We start from the raw sequence: 17,947 nt of genomic DNA, 5'->3' as shown, positions 1-17,947 counted from the left end.
TTGCAAGATGATATGACAAGGGGAACTGTGCTGCTTGATCGGGTGAACAGCAGTTCAGTTTTCCATATCATATGATTGTAACATACATTTATATGCTAAACTTCAGCCCACGAATGTAAGCTATTACTATATGCTACAGTCAAGGTGTGATGAACATGCATGCCTATCTGAGATAATGGCCTCCTGTTACAAACCAAAATGAGTATAATGGTAACAAGTTCTACAATATAATCCCCCTGAGTTAGGGGTGAAATTAAAGCTTGGAGAAATACTCCTAAAACTGACGTCATTTTCAGTTGGATAAGCTGGCATTGTGCTATGGGCTACTTGTTAATTTAGGATAAGGACCGTGGATAACACGTGGACTGCATTTGAAATGATGGAAGTCATATGGAATGTGGAAGTTGTGGGGAAGTGTGTGGAACAGGTCTTGGTGTTCCAATTTCTGGGAATGGAGTTGAGAGATGACCTAACCTGGGGAGAAAACAGTAAAGACCTGATGAAGAGAGCACAGCAGAGGTTATATTTTCTGAGAATCCTCCAGAAAAATAATCTTTCAAAGGACCTGTTGATGGCATTTTACCATTGTACTGTTGAGAGTGTATTAACTTATGGTCTGTGTGTGAGGTTTGGGAGCTGCACGGCCAGGGAAAAAACAATGCTGTCCAGGGTTGTAAAGACTGCAGAGAGAATAATTGGGTGCACTCTTCCCACCTTGGGTGCCATAATGAAAGCTGCAGAGATAGCGCAGGATAGTGCAGACCCCAGAAATGATCTCTTTCAGCTTTTGCCTTCTGGAAGAAGGTACTTGGTTATAAAGACTAGGACTAGCCACCTGAGAAACAAGTTTCTATCCAAATGCGATTTTGGTTTTAAATGCATTGTAAGGTAGTTTCTATGGGAGTATATTGTATTTAATTATGGGGTATCAGAGTTTTTAGGGGGTTAACCAGGCTGGGATAGCTGGCTTGTTGGCTTTTGAATGTCTGATGTAGATTTTGTTGTTCTGTATGGGACAATGACAATAAATATTATCGTATAATGAAGTCAAGCGTTCTTGAATCAGAGTTACTTTGGCTTGGGTTCTAAGATAAACTGACTAAAAGAAGTTTGTGGGGAAATGTTCCCCTGGCAACTTTCCCCCATTGAAGGCACCTACACTCCCTGATATGGCTATCTACAGGATGGGGGGGCGGCGGCTCCTGAACAATGCAGAATGTAATGTGGGGAAGAAGGAGGTGGGGAAACTTTCCTTCCATGACCTTCCTTATCTTAGCATCCTACCTCAAATCTAGCTGATTTCCCCCCACCTGCTACAGCTCCTCCCTAGTCCAAAGGTGTCTTGGACTACTGTTGGACGTTGACAGTATTTTAAACACACTGGGTTTGTTATAAGTGCCTTCTTGACTTTGTCTCTCTCTCTCTCTCTCTCTCTCTCTCTCTCTCTCTCTCTCTCTCTCTCACACACACACACACACACACACTGTTTCTTATGATATTTTTAGTAGTCGTCTAGCTGTGCTTCAATGGCTGATTACCACCACCAGGGTATCTGCACCAGCTCCAGATTAAAGTGCTGGGATCCCACGAAATTGTTCTGTACTAACTATTGCTATTGGTTATTAAATTCTGAGAGACTTTTTTTTTTTTTAAGAAAAACCTATCCACTGGAGGCCCAAGCAAAGAGGGAAGTATGAATTCAGCTTGGCTTCCAAGGATTACTTTACAGCAAGAATGGTGAGCAACTGTCCCAGCCTGGCGCTTATATCTCATTTGAAACATCTACTCACTCCTGACCAACAAAGAAAATTTCAATAAAGAAGTTTTACTGGTTTAACAGCAGCAAGCTCCTGGGATTGTCAAAGTGCTAAGGCTTTTCCAAGGAGAGAAGGAATCAGCAGCTGAAATATAATTAACCTTCCATTCTCAATGCAAAACTGCCACACACACAGGAGCTCTGCGGTCTATTAGTGAAGTTATAACGGCCAACAGGCAGAAGGAAAATTGGTCAAAAGTTGGCGGCTGCTGTCATATTTTTAGAATTATGATTAATGACACTAATAATGCAGATGATTACTGATATGTGTATCTCCTGCAGTTTATCATATTGCACTGGCTGCCTACGTCCACAATAAACACGGTGCTATCATTTACCTCTTTATTGAAGGCAATCCTTTCTCTGGTGAAGGAGCTCGCTCTAATTACTTTGTAATGTTTTATGTCTCGAGCATTTTGCAGCTCTGGACCCCAACAACTGCTTCATATCTACCATTGATTAATTACAGAAGGTTTAATCAAAATTTAGAACCTAATGTTGTCATTTATGAGCATCCTGCATTGCCAAGGTACTTAAGGTCTCATTCCAAGTACTGAGAGAGTGCTGGGTTCAAAATAAGTCCCACGAAGGCGCAAGGTGCCAAACACTTTTACCTCAGGTATTTTGAGTTTATTAGTCCTTCCTTGGTTGGCTTCTGTTTTAATTACCTATTGAACCCAACAGGCAAATACTCATTGACATCAGTATGTTTTGGAACAGATGTGGTAAATGGAGGGTTATTTCCCTCTGGTTCCTAAACAACAGACATTTGGGCTCCTGGATTTTTATTTTTATTTGCCTTTAAACTGCTCTCATTTCTCCCCACTTCTGGGAAACGAGGGGGTGAGGAGAGCAGTTGAGCTGGTCTCTTTTGGGTTTCCGTCAGAGCAAAAAGTTTTTTTTTTTTGCAAATGACAGCACAGTTTTGAAGCGGTTAAACAAGTGAGGGGGCAAAAATTGCAGGGACAAATACATAAGTTTTTTTTAATGTGGATTTTTATGGCACTGTCATACAACCATTCACCGTTGAAGTTAAGTGTTTTTTTAATACCATTACTGAACTGCTGAAATGGATGCTAATATAGCTTGGAGTGCTAATGTCAAGTCCTGGTAATAAAAAAGACAGACTGCTGAATGAAATAATTTCAAGTAAAAAAAATAGAACAAAAGTGCTCTCGCTCTCCACTTTTATTGAATTGGGACTGACTGAGCCAATTGCTTTAGAAGTCTGTAAAACACAATTACTAGTGAGCCGAGTGACCCAGCTGTGCCCTCTTTGTGACGGTACAGGCTAAAAAGGCTGTAGAATTAGTGCTGCTTCTATATCTGGCGATCAGGGCTGTCCCCTCTACTAACAACCTGGCTCCTTTTCTCACTGTGTGATCACTAATGGATCTTTGTCACACATCAAGGGCCCAGCTAACCGATCCAACTTGTTCTTTTCCTTACTTGTATGAAACAAGATCGGTGGCTGTCAGTATATTTTAAAAAAAAATGGATTTAAAGATGACTTGTTCTTTTTAATCGTCAGAATACACAATGCAAAAAACATGACTTGAAATAATCAGGTATAAACATTAACTCTTTTCTCCTTTCTGCTTTTAGCTAAGATCTCTCAAGCTTAGACACTGGCCCGAGAGTTTTCCATAGGAAAGAAAAGGGCTCAGCTGGAAAGCAGTTAATACAAGAAGTGAGGAACTCCATAAAGTAGAAGGCCTAGTATATAACAGCTTTTTATCCTGAATTTAGAACTCGTGCTTCAAATCATACAATCTGACGCAAGAGGTCTAAATCTGGGAAGATTGTGAAAATTAATGAACTAACGCAACATTCTACCTAACTAAATCCTAGCCTGCTCACCTTCCTCTGTTTCACTCCTCAGAAACAAATACACATTTGCAATGCAACCTACGGATAGGTTTTTACAGTAAGACTAGTTTGGGCAAACGGAAAGCTTTTTGAAACCTTGCTTTCTTCTTCATATAGGCAGTAATAACTCTTCTTATGGGAGAAAGCTACATTTTAAAAAGCTGCCCTAGCTTCAGTCCTCGAACAAAAGACTCTGGAAATCCCAGCAGCTTTGTTGGTGAAATCAGAGCACAGTCTCAGATTCAGCAAGAAGGGCAGTACACAAGGTTCAACAACTTGTAAGCACAATTCTAGGACGCGGAGCCAGACACAAGTGACTACATTGTCCCAAAGAGTGTGTGTGCTCTTCCTTCTCTGCTTTTAAAGAGTGGGATGGGACCAGTCATTTGCACAGTTCTTATTCTGGGCAAGAGGACTGTACTTGCAAAGGATTGCTCCGACCTGGGTGGGGGCTGTGTGCCCTTGGTGGCAAAATCTGTGTCCAAAATCTCTGCCTCTCCCTTAGTTGGCTTTGCCAGCTGCCTGTTCTGAGGCGGCAGATCAGGACCTAGCCAGCTAACTCCCCTTGTCTTATAGAGGTGCCCGGCCACAGGGGCACGGGACCCTTCTCCATCACCACCAGAGCTCCCTCCCCCCAAAAATCTCACAGCCCTCTTCCTCTTGACAGACCCAGCTCTTCCTGCCCCATTTCAGCTTGTGCCAGAGAGCCCACAAGAAAGCTGAATTATTACACAGTACAATAGGGATTGGTTTGTTTGTTGTTGTTTTAAAAAGATAGGGCATTACCCCAAGTTATTTGTTATTCTGTATGTAACTGAGCTGCTGCTGTTAAGTTACACTTCTGTATTTGTCTCATATTTAATATTTTGGTGTACAGTATGGTTTATTTCTGGTCTGGTGACCATAGCAAACCGCCGGCGATGATTTCATGATCAAAAAGCGCTTTAAAAGACAAACTTAAATGTGAAACGAGTTCCGAATTTACCTCACTTTTTGTGCTAAGGGAAGTTTTCTTTTAAACTTTCATAGCGGAGTATCTATTTACAAATTCTTGTTCCTAGAAAACAGAAAAGAGATTGGTTTCAAATCTTGTGGATAGTGCTCACCACTGAAATGTCAACAAACAGGCTGCTATCTCCATCTCTATGATTCTTCTCTCAGACTGGTTTTGAAGATACTACAGCTCTATCCAATAATCTCTCTCTCTAATAGGGTAATAACTGCTACGGCACACTTCACTAAATGGTAAACTGCCAGGTAAATATTGAGTTTCTAAAAGCTGCCATAGCTGGCCTTAACTGCTAATTTTCTTTTTAAAAGGGAAAAGGGGGGTTGGGACAGATGATGCATTTGCAGAGCTAAAAACCAAGAGGAAAACAGTTCTTCGGAGCTACTTCTGGAAAAGCCACATAATGGCCATATGGTTCAGTCATACAAGAAATTCTCATCTGTAATAATGAGTGTGAAACACATGGATTCTGGTAAAGATTTCCTTCGCGCATGGCTTTGTTTAACAAGTGCTTTTAATCTGTCTCTTATCTCTGCTGACTGTCCTAATCTTTACAGGATAGCATATATTTAGACTTAGCAAAACCCCTTCTTTTTTCACAATCCCCATTTCTTTCTTCTTCTGCACCAGCGTATATGGTCTTCATTATGTCTCAAGAAAGGCACCTGAAGCTCTCTGAGAAAAGCAATTAACGCCATGCTTTAGCTTAACTTTCCTGCAATATCAATTTATTTGACAGGGTTGCATTGTTTTAAAATTGCCTGGTTACAGTTAAATTGCATCTAGTTGTGGATTTAGATACCATTCTAACACTGCAAACACATACAGAACAATCAGCTTTTCTATCAACTTCATTATATCTCAGCATACCTTTGTGAAGACAATTGATTTCAGCCAACTTAAACACGCTGATATTTTTCCCCTTTCAAGGAGGTCGCCAGCTGCCTTTAAAGTGATAGTGCTTTACATTTTATATGACACTTTTAGTTGCAGTTAATAGTGCGCTTTAAAATATATATATGAATGTTAGCTGAGAACAGTTTGCAAATGAGCAGCCATGTGATCAGGACAGTGTTCAAGGGGGACCAATGGGAAGTATCTAAGGAACTCATGTTCAACCAGAAATGCCTTTATTCAATAGAAACAGGGATTTGCCAAGGTCACTGGATGAAGAACTTTGTGCTGGATTTATTATTTGCCAGCCCTTGTAAAGTCTTGGTACCGTTGGGAGTCTAAAATTACAATGGGATTCATAGCCATTTTCAAACCAAGAGAGTTCTGAAAACGACAGTATAATGGTAGTAGTTGTAGTAATAATGATAGAGATTATGGTTGAACCTACTTCTAAATCCCCCCCCCCCAATGAAGATAGCAATGAAGTTAACTGAGGAGGACATTAGTAAATAAAAAGGAAGTTTGGTCTGTATGGTAGATTCTCCAAGACAAGAAACTAGTTCCTAGGGCTGCAAAGCAGTGCCCATTAACCAGTTGAATGGGCTACTAGTTAGGGCACCAACTGAAGTCCAGATATCTTTTTTTAAAGAAAGAAAAACACAATTTCACTAACTATTTAAAGTTGTCTGATGAAATGATTACCCAAAGAGCTATACGCTATGTCTTCATCTACAGAGTTGGAAGCCACAGCCAACTGAAAATAGATTTAAGGCAACTACAAACTAGTATAAAGTACCTTCTTTTTTGTAGCTATGGGATCCCCAAATTGCGTACACTTCTTGGAAAAGCAATCTCAAAAAGTTTGCTTTATAAGTTTCCAAACGTAGCGGGATGATTGGGAAAAGGGGGGGAAGGTTGCTGTTGTGTTGAAGAGGTGATAACAGGAGGCAGGTAGCATGTTTTCACATCTTCACCTTTGTTGATAATGTATGCAGTGGCTCATCAGAGGTATTTGATGTTAATTTATTCAAGCACACCTGTACAGGGCTGGAAGTCAGGTAACTAGATAAGCAAGTTGTATATGCTTCCGCTTTCTTGATATAACCACCCAGAGGCCTATCTGCACACAAATTTAGTTCTGGAAACATCAGCAGGTTTTAATAAACCAAATACAGATGTCTTTCTCCATACAAATCAAGGAGTTTACAAGTTTAAATCTGGACTGATTTAACTAGCAACCTAATGGCAGAATCACACTTGGCACCAATAGTTGCCTCATATTTATTTATAAGTCACCCTGAGCAAATATTATTTTGTTTTTAAATTTATTCATGGGGCTCAATCACCTTTCCCACCTTGCAGACAAACACACATGCTTTTGGTTCTGCGAAAATTTAAAAACAAACTTCAACAATTAGCATCCTTCACTCAAAGAAAGGCAAAGCATAAAGTTCCTTTCTTTGCAACTTGGAGCTGTTGGAAGTGCATGTATTTTACATAAATTTAGGAAATAAAAAGTGAAGTAACATGAACTAACCAGACTCAAAGTAAAAAGAAAGAAAGAAAGATTTTCATTGCCAATTGCTGATAGCAATAGAAAATGGATATTAACTTTAGCAGGCCTTGGGCTGATAAAAAAAAGAAAGAAAGGAGCAACTTTCATTCATTTTGAAGCCTGTCAATACAACTTGTGTCCCACCAAGGCAAATGTAGCCCACAAACCATGAAGTGTGGTCCTTCACCTGAAATCCCCCTGCAACTGCAGTCTCAAGCAGGAAATTAAAAACAGAGCTTCCCTGTGCTCCTTGTACTTTGAAGTGCACAGCTGATGGGCTACAAAGTTGTGTAGCTCTTCTTTAATACTAGGCAGGACTGAGTTCTTACAAGGGGGGAGACACCTGACAGTTTGATCCAAAGGTTTTCGTCACCTGCCTATAGAGGGCATGGGGGAAATCACTGATCCCCATGGGTGAATTACACTGTCTTGGCCAAAGAGTATTCTAAATATGGTCGTCTTTCTGCATGCAGAAGCCTCAAAAGGCAAAGGATAGGAGGGCTATAACAGTTCTATACTTCTTCCCCATCTGTCTGCCTAAAATGACATATCTTTCCCATTTCTACTACTGCCCCACCCCCATGACCCTTCAATAAGCACGCTTCTAATAGGCAAGAAAGATTATCCTTCCAGGTTCCCTCTTTCATTTTTCTTAGGGTTGTTCTATAGTCTTGAGACATTATCCTTTGCCACTGCTGATTGTCAATAAGGTTTCTGCTACCTTTTGACATGAGGGGAAAGGGCAGAAAGGCTAAACTGAAGGTTGGGAAGAGAAATGCATTTGTTTATTTTTTGGAATGGAATAGTCCAGGGAAATGATTGACAGAAGATATAGCTTTGGAAAGATTCCATTTCAAACATCTTCGTCAATGGGTTCCCTTGCCTGCCTGATTCCAGGACTGAGAGGAGAGGGTAAAGGATGCTATGAATGATAGGCCCCATACCTTGATTGGTGGGAATTTGATTGTGCAGTTCCCAATGAACTAGCTGTTGCTGTGAGAAACAAAAATACTTCAAGTGAAATACTTAAACTCCGTATAACAATGAAGCCTCTTTTGTCATAGGAGAATACTACATTTTTAAAGAATGCTTCGTAGAACCTCCATTCCTTGGTTCTTCCTTGCAGAGTGACAACTGTTTGAAACGGCATCATTAAAGGACACTTCATAAGCTGGCGAGTTTACCAGAGTATTTAAAAGAATACTCAGTATTATTTCCATGAAGGTGCTCAGTCAAACACCGTCTTAAATATGGTGTTAAAATGTGACATTCTTCATGTGCACATTAGGCTGGTTGTTTCACATTTCTGGTACAGCAATTAGTGCTGAAATGGCTATAATTGGGTTCTAAAGTTAACAGCCCATTAAGGTGACTGAAATAAGTTCTCCACTCAGTGTTATTATTCCACTTATTTGGCAGTGGAGTCAATAAGGCACTATACACTGGTTTACATCTTCAAGGTCTTCCTTGCTACCTGAAGGGCTAGACATTTAATGGGCTTCCTCTGTAAGAGTTCATTTAAGAAACAATCTCCAAGAAGGTCAACGAGAAAACCTTAAATTACAGAAAAGCTCACTGGGCTACGATTTTACCTCAAATGCTCACCGCACTATCTGGAGATAATGACTGGCATAATGCCAATATAAAGAACTAACAATGAAAAGCAGGCCCTAATTTCAAATGCATTTATACACTGGCATGTGAGTTCTTCCAGAAATGTAGGGACTTGTAAGCAGCTCTAAGACCGCTTACTAATTCTTTCACACTCATGTTTCAGTCATAGTTTATCTGACCATATACTGAAATACTGAGTAACCTGCTCTTTTGTGAAACCTGCTAGAATTTTATAAAATTATTATTATTTATGCAGGTTGCATTGGCAAATTGTGCAAACAACTGAAATGTGGACTGTTGTTCAAAGTTTATAATTCCTAGGGCGAAAGACAGCGCTTCAGCCAAAACCATCTTGCAGACTTTCCAATGCACACTACATGAAGACCTTGCAGTTTTGAAGTTCACAGACTAATTTCTGGAACTCGAGTGTACCTGTTTATAAAGGAAATAATTAAGGGAACAAACTTCCTTTGCACTTTGTTCCATGGTTGAGTAGGAAAAAACTGCTACACTGTATGCTAGAATAATACAGAAGTATACATTATATTTAGGGATTCAACATATCCCGGATTTGTAGTTTTGAGTTGTTATTTACAAACTAGCTAGAAGAATGCTGCTAGAGAATATTGGGGTTTTTTAAAGCTTTAAATCTTTGGATCATAACTTTTCACAAATACATTATAGGCAGCATATGAACTTCATTATCAGATTCTGTTTTGTCCATCCAGCACTGCTGCCAATTAAATATATTATCCAAAGACATTTTCTATGATACACGAGGTTCTTTTTTATGTTTCAAAGAACACAATAATATTATAGACTTTGTTATTTCTCTCTCTCCCCCCCCCCCGACTTAAGGGGGGGAAGAGACATACGTTTTCTGTTTGCATACTGTTTGACTCCAAGTCCATGAGGCAAAGCAGATTGGCCACAGAGCCAAACTGATCTCAGAAGACTGGTTATCATTGTTCATACAATGACACTTGCAACACAAAGAAGCCAAGCTGCTGCCAAAATTCCACCGGAGTTTACTCTTAAGTAAGCATAGATCACGATCCAAAGAGCTTCTTCAGGTCACACAATGAGCTCAGTGGAATTCTTAACTTGTTTTCCTTTGAACATCCCCTGCCCATGGGGATTTTCTGTTGGAGAAAAACAACTGTAAAGTTTCTTTGGGCTAATGAAATGAGTTTCACTATTCTTTGGATCCCGGCCAAGCTTAGCATTGTGCTTAAAATTAAGGCACATTTAACACATTAAATAGAGATAAAACTAGTTTTGCACAGCTGCCCAGTTCAGCAAATTATCTAAACAAAGGTTCAGGTGATTAGAAATGAAATGGACTGAGCATCGGAGTCATGTTCTTCCTCTTCCTCCTCCTTCACCCATTAGGAAAATGTGGGTTATTCTAATCAAAATCACTTAAGCCAGGATCAAACCATATCGAAGTTTGTTACTTAGAACACGCTACAGTTCCCTGAGTTAGCATGTGACAAAACATAACGTCTGAAAAGGTCCTAAATATATCTGTTTAACTAGGTTGTGGTGAATCAGAATTGAAGTGTTTGGTCCTCCATTTTGATTTGTTTGCTCAGTTCTGTCCACTCAGCTCTGACAGCTAAGAACAGACAATGGGAGGCCCACTGGGGCTCAGTTTAACGGGGCAAGTTATAGGATGAACCAACTAGGGGCTACTGGGATTTAATACATTGCCTTTCCTTCTTGAGAATTTTAGTATGTGGGAGGTAAGTGATTCAGCCCAAATGGTGGCATTTAAATGATGTATCTGTCTTCATATCATGGTCCCAATTTTGTCTATCTATTACATTATTATTATTATTATTATTATTATTATTATTATTATTATTAGGAAACCCTATGCAGATATATGTGTGCGTTTAAATCCATAAATATGGAATAAATATGTTAACCTGCCACTGACCCACTTTGGGAAATTCCATCTACATTACACTTTTCTTTTTGGAATAATAAAAAGGGGACTCTGTTTCTTAAAAAACAGCTACAACATTTAGGGCCAGCTGCTTCCGTTTAAACTGAACTCTTTCAGAACCGACGTAGCATAACTGCAGTGTGATATCATCCCAGTGCCCAGCTGAAATGAAAGGCTGTTATTAAGGTGAAAAATATGCCTGAGTTTCCCTTTATCTGGGCGCATAGTGCTCACCTGATGGAATGGGGATATGCATACATGCAGAGAACAAAACTCGGGCACATGTGCAAAGGAACATCCCCCCCAAAAACTGCTGCTCTGCTTCCTGTACACATTTCATTGTTCAGGTCTCCAAGGCTGCACTCCATCAATATAATCATGCACGTTGAGCATTAATACTATATCTGATGCTTTCCCACGTGAATTGCTGCACAGTTTCACCAAATGACCACTATATATTTTAGCATACATTTGATAGGAGCTTCCCCACTGTCCGCTGCATATAATTTTGAATAATTCTAAGTAGGAACTTTTCCTTAACTTCACTTGGAAGCTGAGGAAAGAAGACAATGAATGTAACAGAAGTGGTAGCCTCTGCGGAAAGGTTTTATATCTCCTGCTTTTAAACTTAGACAACACTGTAGGTCGTATGTATAGAAATAACTTATATGGGATACTTAAAATATCAGGTAATCATTCCTTGGGAGAAGAAGTGGGAGATCTATACACATAGCAGTGTGTATAGATACATAGAGATTTAATGCAAGTCCCACTATCTAGTGTGCAAGCACACCAAAAACATTTGTGTGTACTAATAAAATCTATTTCCAACTATATCTCCACAGAATTATTATCATTACATAAGTTGATGACATAATATTTGTATTATTATTCCAGGTAAAAAATGGGAATGAAGATAATGTTGAAGCTCACCCACTCTTTTGTGCTAGACACAGGTCTGGGCTTTCCAGGTGAGTCTGAGCGTTGGTGTTGTCCTGGCGCTTTTCTTGGGGAAACCTGCATTTTTTTCTGCTGAATTGGAGCATATGACAATTGCCATTGGCTCAGTGGTAAAATGCAGGGTTTTTTCCTGGGGAAAGTGCTGGGACAAAACCCCCCACCTGGACCTGGAAATCCCAGACCTTTGTCTAGTATGTGTGGAGCAAAGTGTAGATGAACCCTCACTCTGCACAGAGGTCATTTGTATATGTGTACGGTGTGCATATTCTACTTAAATTATGTGCTTGGCTTGCTTATATAATTTAAAACCAAAGTTAAGAAAAACCAGTTAATAAATGAGGTATTTACTGACCTGTCTCTGCTTCGCCTTGAAGGGAAGGCCGCATTACAACCAGCCACTGTGCAGACATGCATCTCTTTTAGATGCACATTCCTATAGTGGAGCTTCACGCTGTACGAGCTCTTGAAACTCTTCTTGCACACGTAGCAGATCTTGGGATCTGGGCTTGAGCACAAATCACCCTCTGGGGAGAACTTCTGGGGACTGTTATAGTTGAAAGTTGAAGTGAAGCTTTCGTGAAGGGCAGCCATACTGGCACTGCCCCCGTTGTAAAGTCCATATTGGCTCATGTAGAACATCTCATAGGTAGGGTCGGTAAATTCTTCCTTCACCTTAACTTCATCTTGGTGGGAAATGCCGTGGTGGTTTTCATCTGGCCTGTCGTGGTTCATCATGGATGTGTGGTTTCTTTCATGCATCATGGGTTCGTCGCCTTCCATGGATTCCTCACACAGTTTTGGTTCCGAGGATTCTGACTCATTTTCATAGTCTCTCTCATGCTCTTGATCTTCCGACGTCATGCTATCTGCCCTTCTCAGCTCCGTCCTCGAAATGCACCTGTTCCTCCCGTTTTTGGAGAAGTCTTTCACAGACAACCCAGGGCTCATTTCTTCCTGAGAATGACAGTGATTGTCATGACCACCCTCGTTAGTCACACTCCGGTTATCGTTGACATCCTCATCTTCGTCATCGAACTCGTCGGCGGTGTCAATAACTTCCTTCTCTATTTTTACAGGCATGCTGGACTTTCTTGGCTTCTTCTTCGGGGCAAGGTCAGTATTTGCCTCTTGCGTGGGCATCATCAACGCAGGGGCTGTTGATTCTGAAGGTGGCAGAGGGAGCTGCTCTACAGTGCCAGCTGCTGGCATTAAAGGGCTAGTTGGCAATGAGGTTGGAGGGCTCACCATCTCGCCTGGCGTAAGTAAACTTCTGTAAAAAGGAGGAACAGGCTGCACAGTCTTTAAAGCTGGGAACACAAGTTGGCTAGGCAATGGGTTTTGTAGCACAGGATCTAGCGGGGGAGTGGTAAAACCCATTGGAGGCCTGCCAGGGCTTGTTAACGTTAAGCTGGACTTTGTACTTGCTATGACAGGGGTAGCGGCACCTGATGTAGCACGGATGAGATCCTTGTCTCGATTGTTCCTTAGCATGGGCATATGAAGTCGGGGATTGGGGTTAGCACTGTGACGGTTGCGACTTCTGAGCGAGCTGAAGACCATGTTGCAGCCTTCAATCGTGCACCTGTGCTTGATCTTAAGATGGACAGCGTTGTAGTGGATTTTGAGGGTGCCCTTGTCGTAAAAGGTTTTGCCGCATGCGTTGCAGAAGACTCTCCCTTTCCGCGACGCTGACCCCATCCTCCTCATCCTATGAATTCTGAAAGAGCTTTTCGTATGTTCCGGCTTGGACAAATCGTTGATAGGGGTGGACGTCTGTACGGGGGACACAGACGCTGGCTCAGATTTGGGCTCTACATTTGTGATGCTGGTCAAGGCGTTCCTGCTGGATGCCTGCTCATTCTTGAAAGGTGCTGGGGAGACTTCAGACTCGCTGCTCTCGTTGTATTCGTTCTGGGTCGATAGGCTCGGCTCGCGCAGTCTCAGTGTGGGCTGTTCCAGCAGGAGGCCGTTCGGTGGCAAACCCAGCAGAGGGGCAGAGACTGGATTTATGTACTGAAATGGAAGCAGGAATGCAAGGCTGTTGGGGATGTTTTCAAAATGATGGATGCTCGAAGGGTTGCTGTTCTCCAGGTGAGCAAGGAGACTCGGGCTCCTGGTTCGATTATTGCTTTCAATAAAAGTCCTTATGTCTGAGTCTGCCTTTGAAGATGGAACAGCCACTGCCTGCCCTTCTTTTTCTTGAATTGCCATCAGCTCCACGATGGATTTGGTTTCCCCGAACCTCAGAAACTGCTGAAGGGTAATAATCTCTTCTTCCCTGGACATGATGGCCCAGCGGTCCAGCACTTTGCCTGCAGCATCCTAGAGGCCATATCAAAGAAACAACAAAGACAAACACAAAAGAAGAAAACCTTATTGATTCTGCATAATTATCGACTTCGATTGAAAGCGCTGCGCTGGCTGCTCATCAAACGCTAAGCTCAGAAAAACTACATGCAAACACTGTGTTCATAGGAGTCGGTCCACAAAGCAAACTTTGCTACCATGCAAATGCACTAATTAGAGTCATAGTTAAAGAAACAGAGTGGTTTAATAATGTCAAAGCAAACAAAAATGTAGACTACTGGGGCTTAGTGATCTAAAATACCTTCAATAGGGCCTGTTTAACAGCAAAGATCTTTGTGCTGTGCAACTGTTTAACATTCATTAGAATGGGAGATGAACTCTTGCTGAGAGCTAGATTGCACTCTATTCCTTATTAAATAGTGCCACTATAGGAAATATTTAAGTAAATAAATTTAATAGAATGTGCTTTTTGGAAAATATGCAACTAAATGAAACTGAGAGTGTATTTAAAAAAAATACATTGTTAGGAATTCAAACCGTCTGAGGCAGAAATTTAAAAAGGTAGTAGTACAGTATAAAATATTAAGTTTTATTTTACTTTTTTTCCTAGAGTAATATTTAAAACTGAATTTTACACCAGCTCACATCAAAAGCCTTGGCAAATCCGACTCTTTTGACTCATGGAGCTGGTGTGTAACAGGCCATTGGCTATAATCTGAGTTGGGTTAGAGCTAAAATATTATGGCTTTCTGCCATTTAAAAAAATAAAACAAAGGACAGTTGCAAATATTTCTTAAACATTTGATAGTTGCAGCTAACATAAATGTGTAAAAATGTTGTCTCTTAACACAGCCTTCCGACAGCAAGAGAAAAGTCCAAGGAGAATACACATCAGTAATCACCAGACTATCTGTTGTTAAATATACATTAAAAAGCATTTCACACTTTCATTTTTGCTAGTAAGTATGAGATTTGCCTCGAGGTAGGACTTAAAAATTCTGCACTGTAATGTCAGGCTCTCCACTGCAGCATCTATGGATTAAAAAGCACTAGAATGTTTAGATAATAAATACATCATTTCACCAGCAACTTTCTTAGTTAGGTTATTGCCAGCCATGTTGCCACCTTCATAATTCACCAGCAAACCTTTTCCTGAGCAACAAGCCAGGAATGTTTTAGTGACTCCTGCTGAGATGCTTCCCTAAGTAGGGCTTAAACACAAACACAGAAAGATCCACAACTATTGCTCTCTAGAAAACATACAAACCAAAGTATCAGTAAAAGCAGAATGATGGCAAAGACTACGTTTCTTTCTCCGCCCCCCCCCCCCAGTTAAAAAGTACAGCATGCCTTTACAAAGCACATAATTAACTTATGGGACTCGCAAGCTATGGGAACAAGCCACTGTATATCCTCTTGTCTACTTCTAAAGTTTCCAGAGGAATTAGGCTGCCCGTGCCATGTGTAGAGAGAGAGATAGTGCCAGACTGTTTTTAATTATTAAATTTGTATCCCGCCCTTCATCTGAAGACCACAGGGTGGTTCACAATAGCATATAAATGAGCTATTTCATTTTTGTGGCATGTATGAATTGGGAGGGTGGTTAGAGTCTAGTTTGCACGACACAGGAAGCCAAATCTTTGCTCAGGGAGAGATTGCACAAGTGTGTAGCTCCTAGAGAGGAAATCGCAGCTGCTGCATTCCTCCCCAGTGCTTCCCGCTGCTAGATGGACTTTTGTTCTGACCCATCAAGGCTCATCTGCACTAGTTGCATTCAGTATAAATGTAAAACCTTACTCGCTTCATGGCACGAAGGTATTCAAAAACCCTGCCTGGCCATGGCCTGCTTCTAGGTTGCAACACTATGAAGATTCACCGAGATACAAGTCCCGCTGAAATGTGCAACAGCATTCTGATGCAAGGAGCTTGTTTATTTCAGGGTTGATTCTGAACAAATGTCTCCCCAACATTCCCTGAAGGAATACATGTGAAGAGTATTAGGATGGAATGCAAAATCCATGTTTGCATTCCTAGGTAACATTTTTCATGTGTACTGCCCCAGAGATATTCCCCAGTGGAGGAGAAATGTTCAGTTGGAATCAGGTGTTCAGGCCAGTATGAAATGCTAGAAAGCCAGTTAAGATGGACACTGGCACATTATGAACATGTGCAAGGGGTGTGCATGAGCTGTATGTGCATGGCTGGCTCTGAAGCCCGGCAAGGTGAAGCAGGGGGTGGGATCTTAAAACTGGCAGGTGGCACACAGAAGATGGACGAAGCCTTCAGACAAAGGGATCACATGATCTTAACCTTCCATTTATTGGTAACTAGCACTGTGTATGGTGCTGGAGGAGACTCGTGAGAGTCCCATGGACTGCAAGAAGATCAAACCGATCCATTCTGAAGGAAATCAGCCCTGAGTGCTCACTGGAAGGACAGATCCTGAAGCTGAGGCTCTAATACTTTGGCCACCTCATGAGAAGAGAAGACTCCCTGGAAAAGACCCTGATGTTGGGAAAGATGGAGGGCACAAGGAGAAGGGGACGACAGAGGACGAGATAGTTGGACAGTGTTCTCGAAGCTACGAACATGAGTTTGACCAAACAGTGGGAGGCAGTGGAAGATAGGAATGCCTGGCATGCTCTGGTCCATGGGGTCAGGTAGAGTTGGACACGACTAAATGACTAAACAACAACAGCACTGTGTAACTCAAGGGCAGTACTGGAGTAGAGAACAGGAAAGCTACAGCTGGGCTATTCCACTGAAAGCTGGAAGGTGGTGTTTTTCCAAAATAGTTTGGCAGGCTGCTGGACTTGCTCCCACAAGTCACCTGGCTGAGAGTTTTTGAGTGTGTTCTGTATTGGTGTGTGCCCTACCCTGTGGTACCTGTTGGTGGTTAAGGAGAGATCTCTTGTCCAGAAGACCTCTGTAGGCAGGGTTTTTCCCCCCTCAGCAGGAACTCACCAGAACTCAGTTCCTGCACATCTCAGGTAGAAGCCATTATAAGTGAACAAGAGAGGTATCCATGATGAGTTCTGGTACCTCTTTTTTTCTAGAAAAATAGCACAGCCTTTATGTACCTGCAAAATGTCCATTAACATAAACGGCATCTCACAGCCTGGCCACACACACACACACACACACACACACACACACACACACACGAAGCAGAGTCACGCCTGCTGGCACATCACAGAGTATGGCCAAAATCCATCCCAAATCTGTTCTTAGAAAACAACTGCAAATATATCCAATCTAATTTATCAATCCACTCTGGTGTAGCATGGCAAGACAGATACCAAAACTCTCCTTAGCTCATTACTGCAGGCTATTTCCACATAGCCTTGTAAAGGAAGCATTTTTTTCACAAGACCGGCTGAGAATGAATGACCTCATATGGGCTGAAAGCATTCGTAAGTCTCTTTCCTTTCCTAAATGAATTGACCAGTCATCCCGGGGTAGCCTTTGAAATATGCCATGGATGTACAGTTTGATCTTATGTATATTTCCTAGTAAGCCTCATTGTGTTCAGTTGGCTTCCTAGCCAGGTTAAGTGTTCATAGGATTACAGCCTAAGTTACTCCCATGCTGAATGCTATGTCTGAACCCTAGCTCTGTTTATATAGCATGCATGTTCAGAGCACCATTTATGTTTAGAGTTATTCAGAGTTTACTCTACTTCTTCCATGTCTACACCCTTCCCATTTACCATAACGCGCTAAAGTCTGCACCTGTTTCAAATGAATCATAGCAACATGAAAGCTAACTGAGAACAATTCTGCAAGCGAACCTTCAGTTGTGTGTGTGTGTTTTTTAAGAAAAGATGTCGCCATGCTAATAATAATACTTTGATTATTTATACCCCACCCATCTGACTGGGTTGCCCCAGCCACTCTGGGCAGCTTCCAACACATATAAAAACATAATAAAACATCTAACATTAAAAATCTCCCTATAAAGGGCTGCCTCAAG

At 41.3% G+C, this 17,947-nt stretch overlaps 1 protein-coding gene across 11 annotated transcripts in view; it reads right to left on the bottom strand.

Annotated features, from left to right (window-relative positions):
- Nucleotides 1-17,947, bottom strand: part of BNC2 (basonuclin zinc finger protein 2) — a 409,624-nt gene that overhangs the window by 15,253 nt on the left and 376,424 nt on the right. For 9 of the 11 annotated variants that reach the window (XM_081844841.1, XM_081844845.1, XM_081844842.1 and 6 more), the window contains one exon: nt 12,021-13,990. In XM_081844841.1, the coding sequence (XP_081700967.1) occupies nt 12,021-13,990 (1,970 nt within the window). Of the gene's footprint in view, nt 1-4,670; nt 4,743-4,772; nt 8,137-12,020; nt 13,991-17,947 lie in introns of those variants that run through there. The other 2 variants (XM_081844848.1, XM_081844839.1) reach the window with 2 other exon arrangements.

This window comes from Podarcis erhardii (genome assembly GCF_964252035.2).
Source record: "Podarcis erhardii genome assembly, chromosome: 17".
NCBI classification, from domain to species: domain Eukaryota; kingdom Metazoa; phylum Chordata; class Lepidosauria; order Squamata; family Lacertidae; genus Podarcis; species Podarcis erhardii.
The sequence above is the reverse complement of the archived record's forward strand: the minus strand, read 5'-3'. Positions and strand labels throughout refer to the sequence as shown.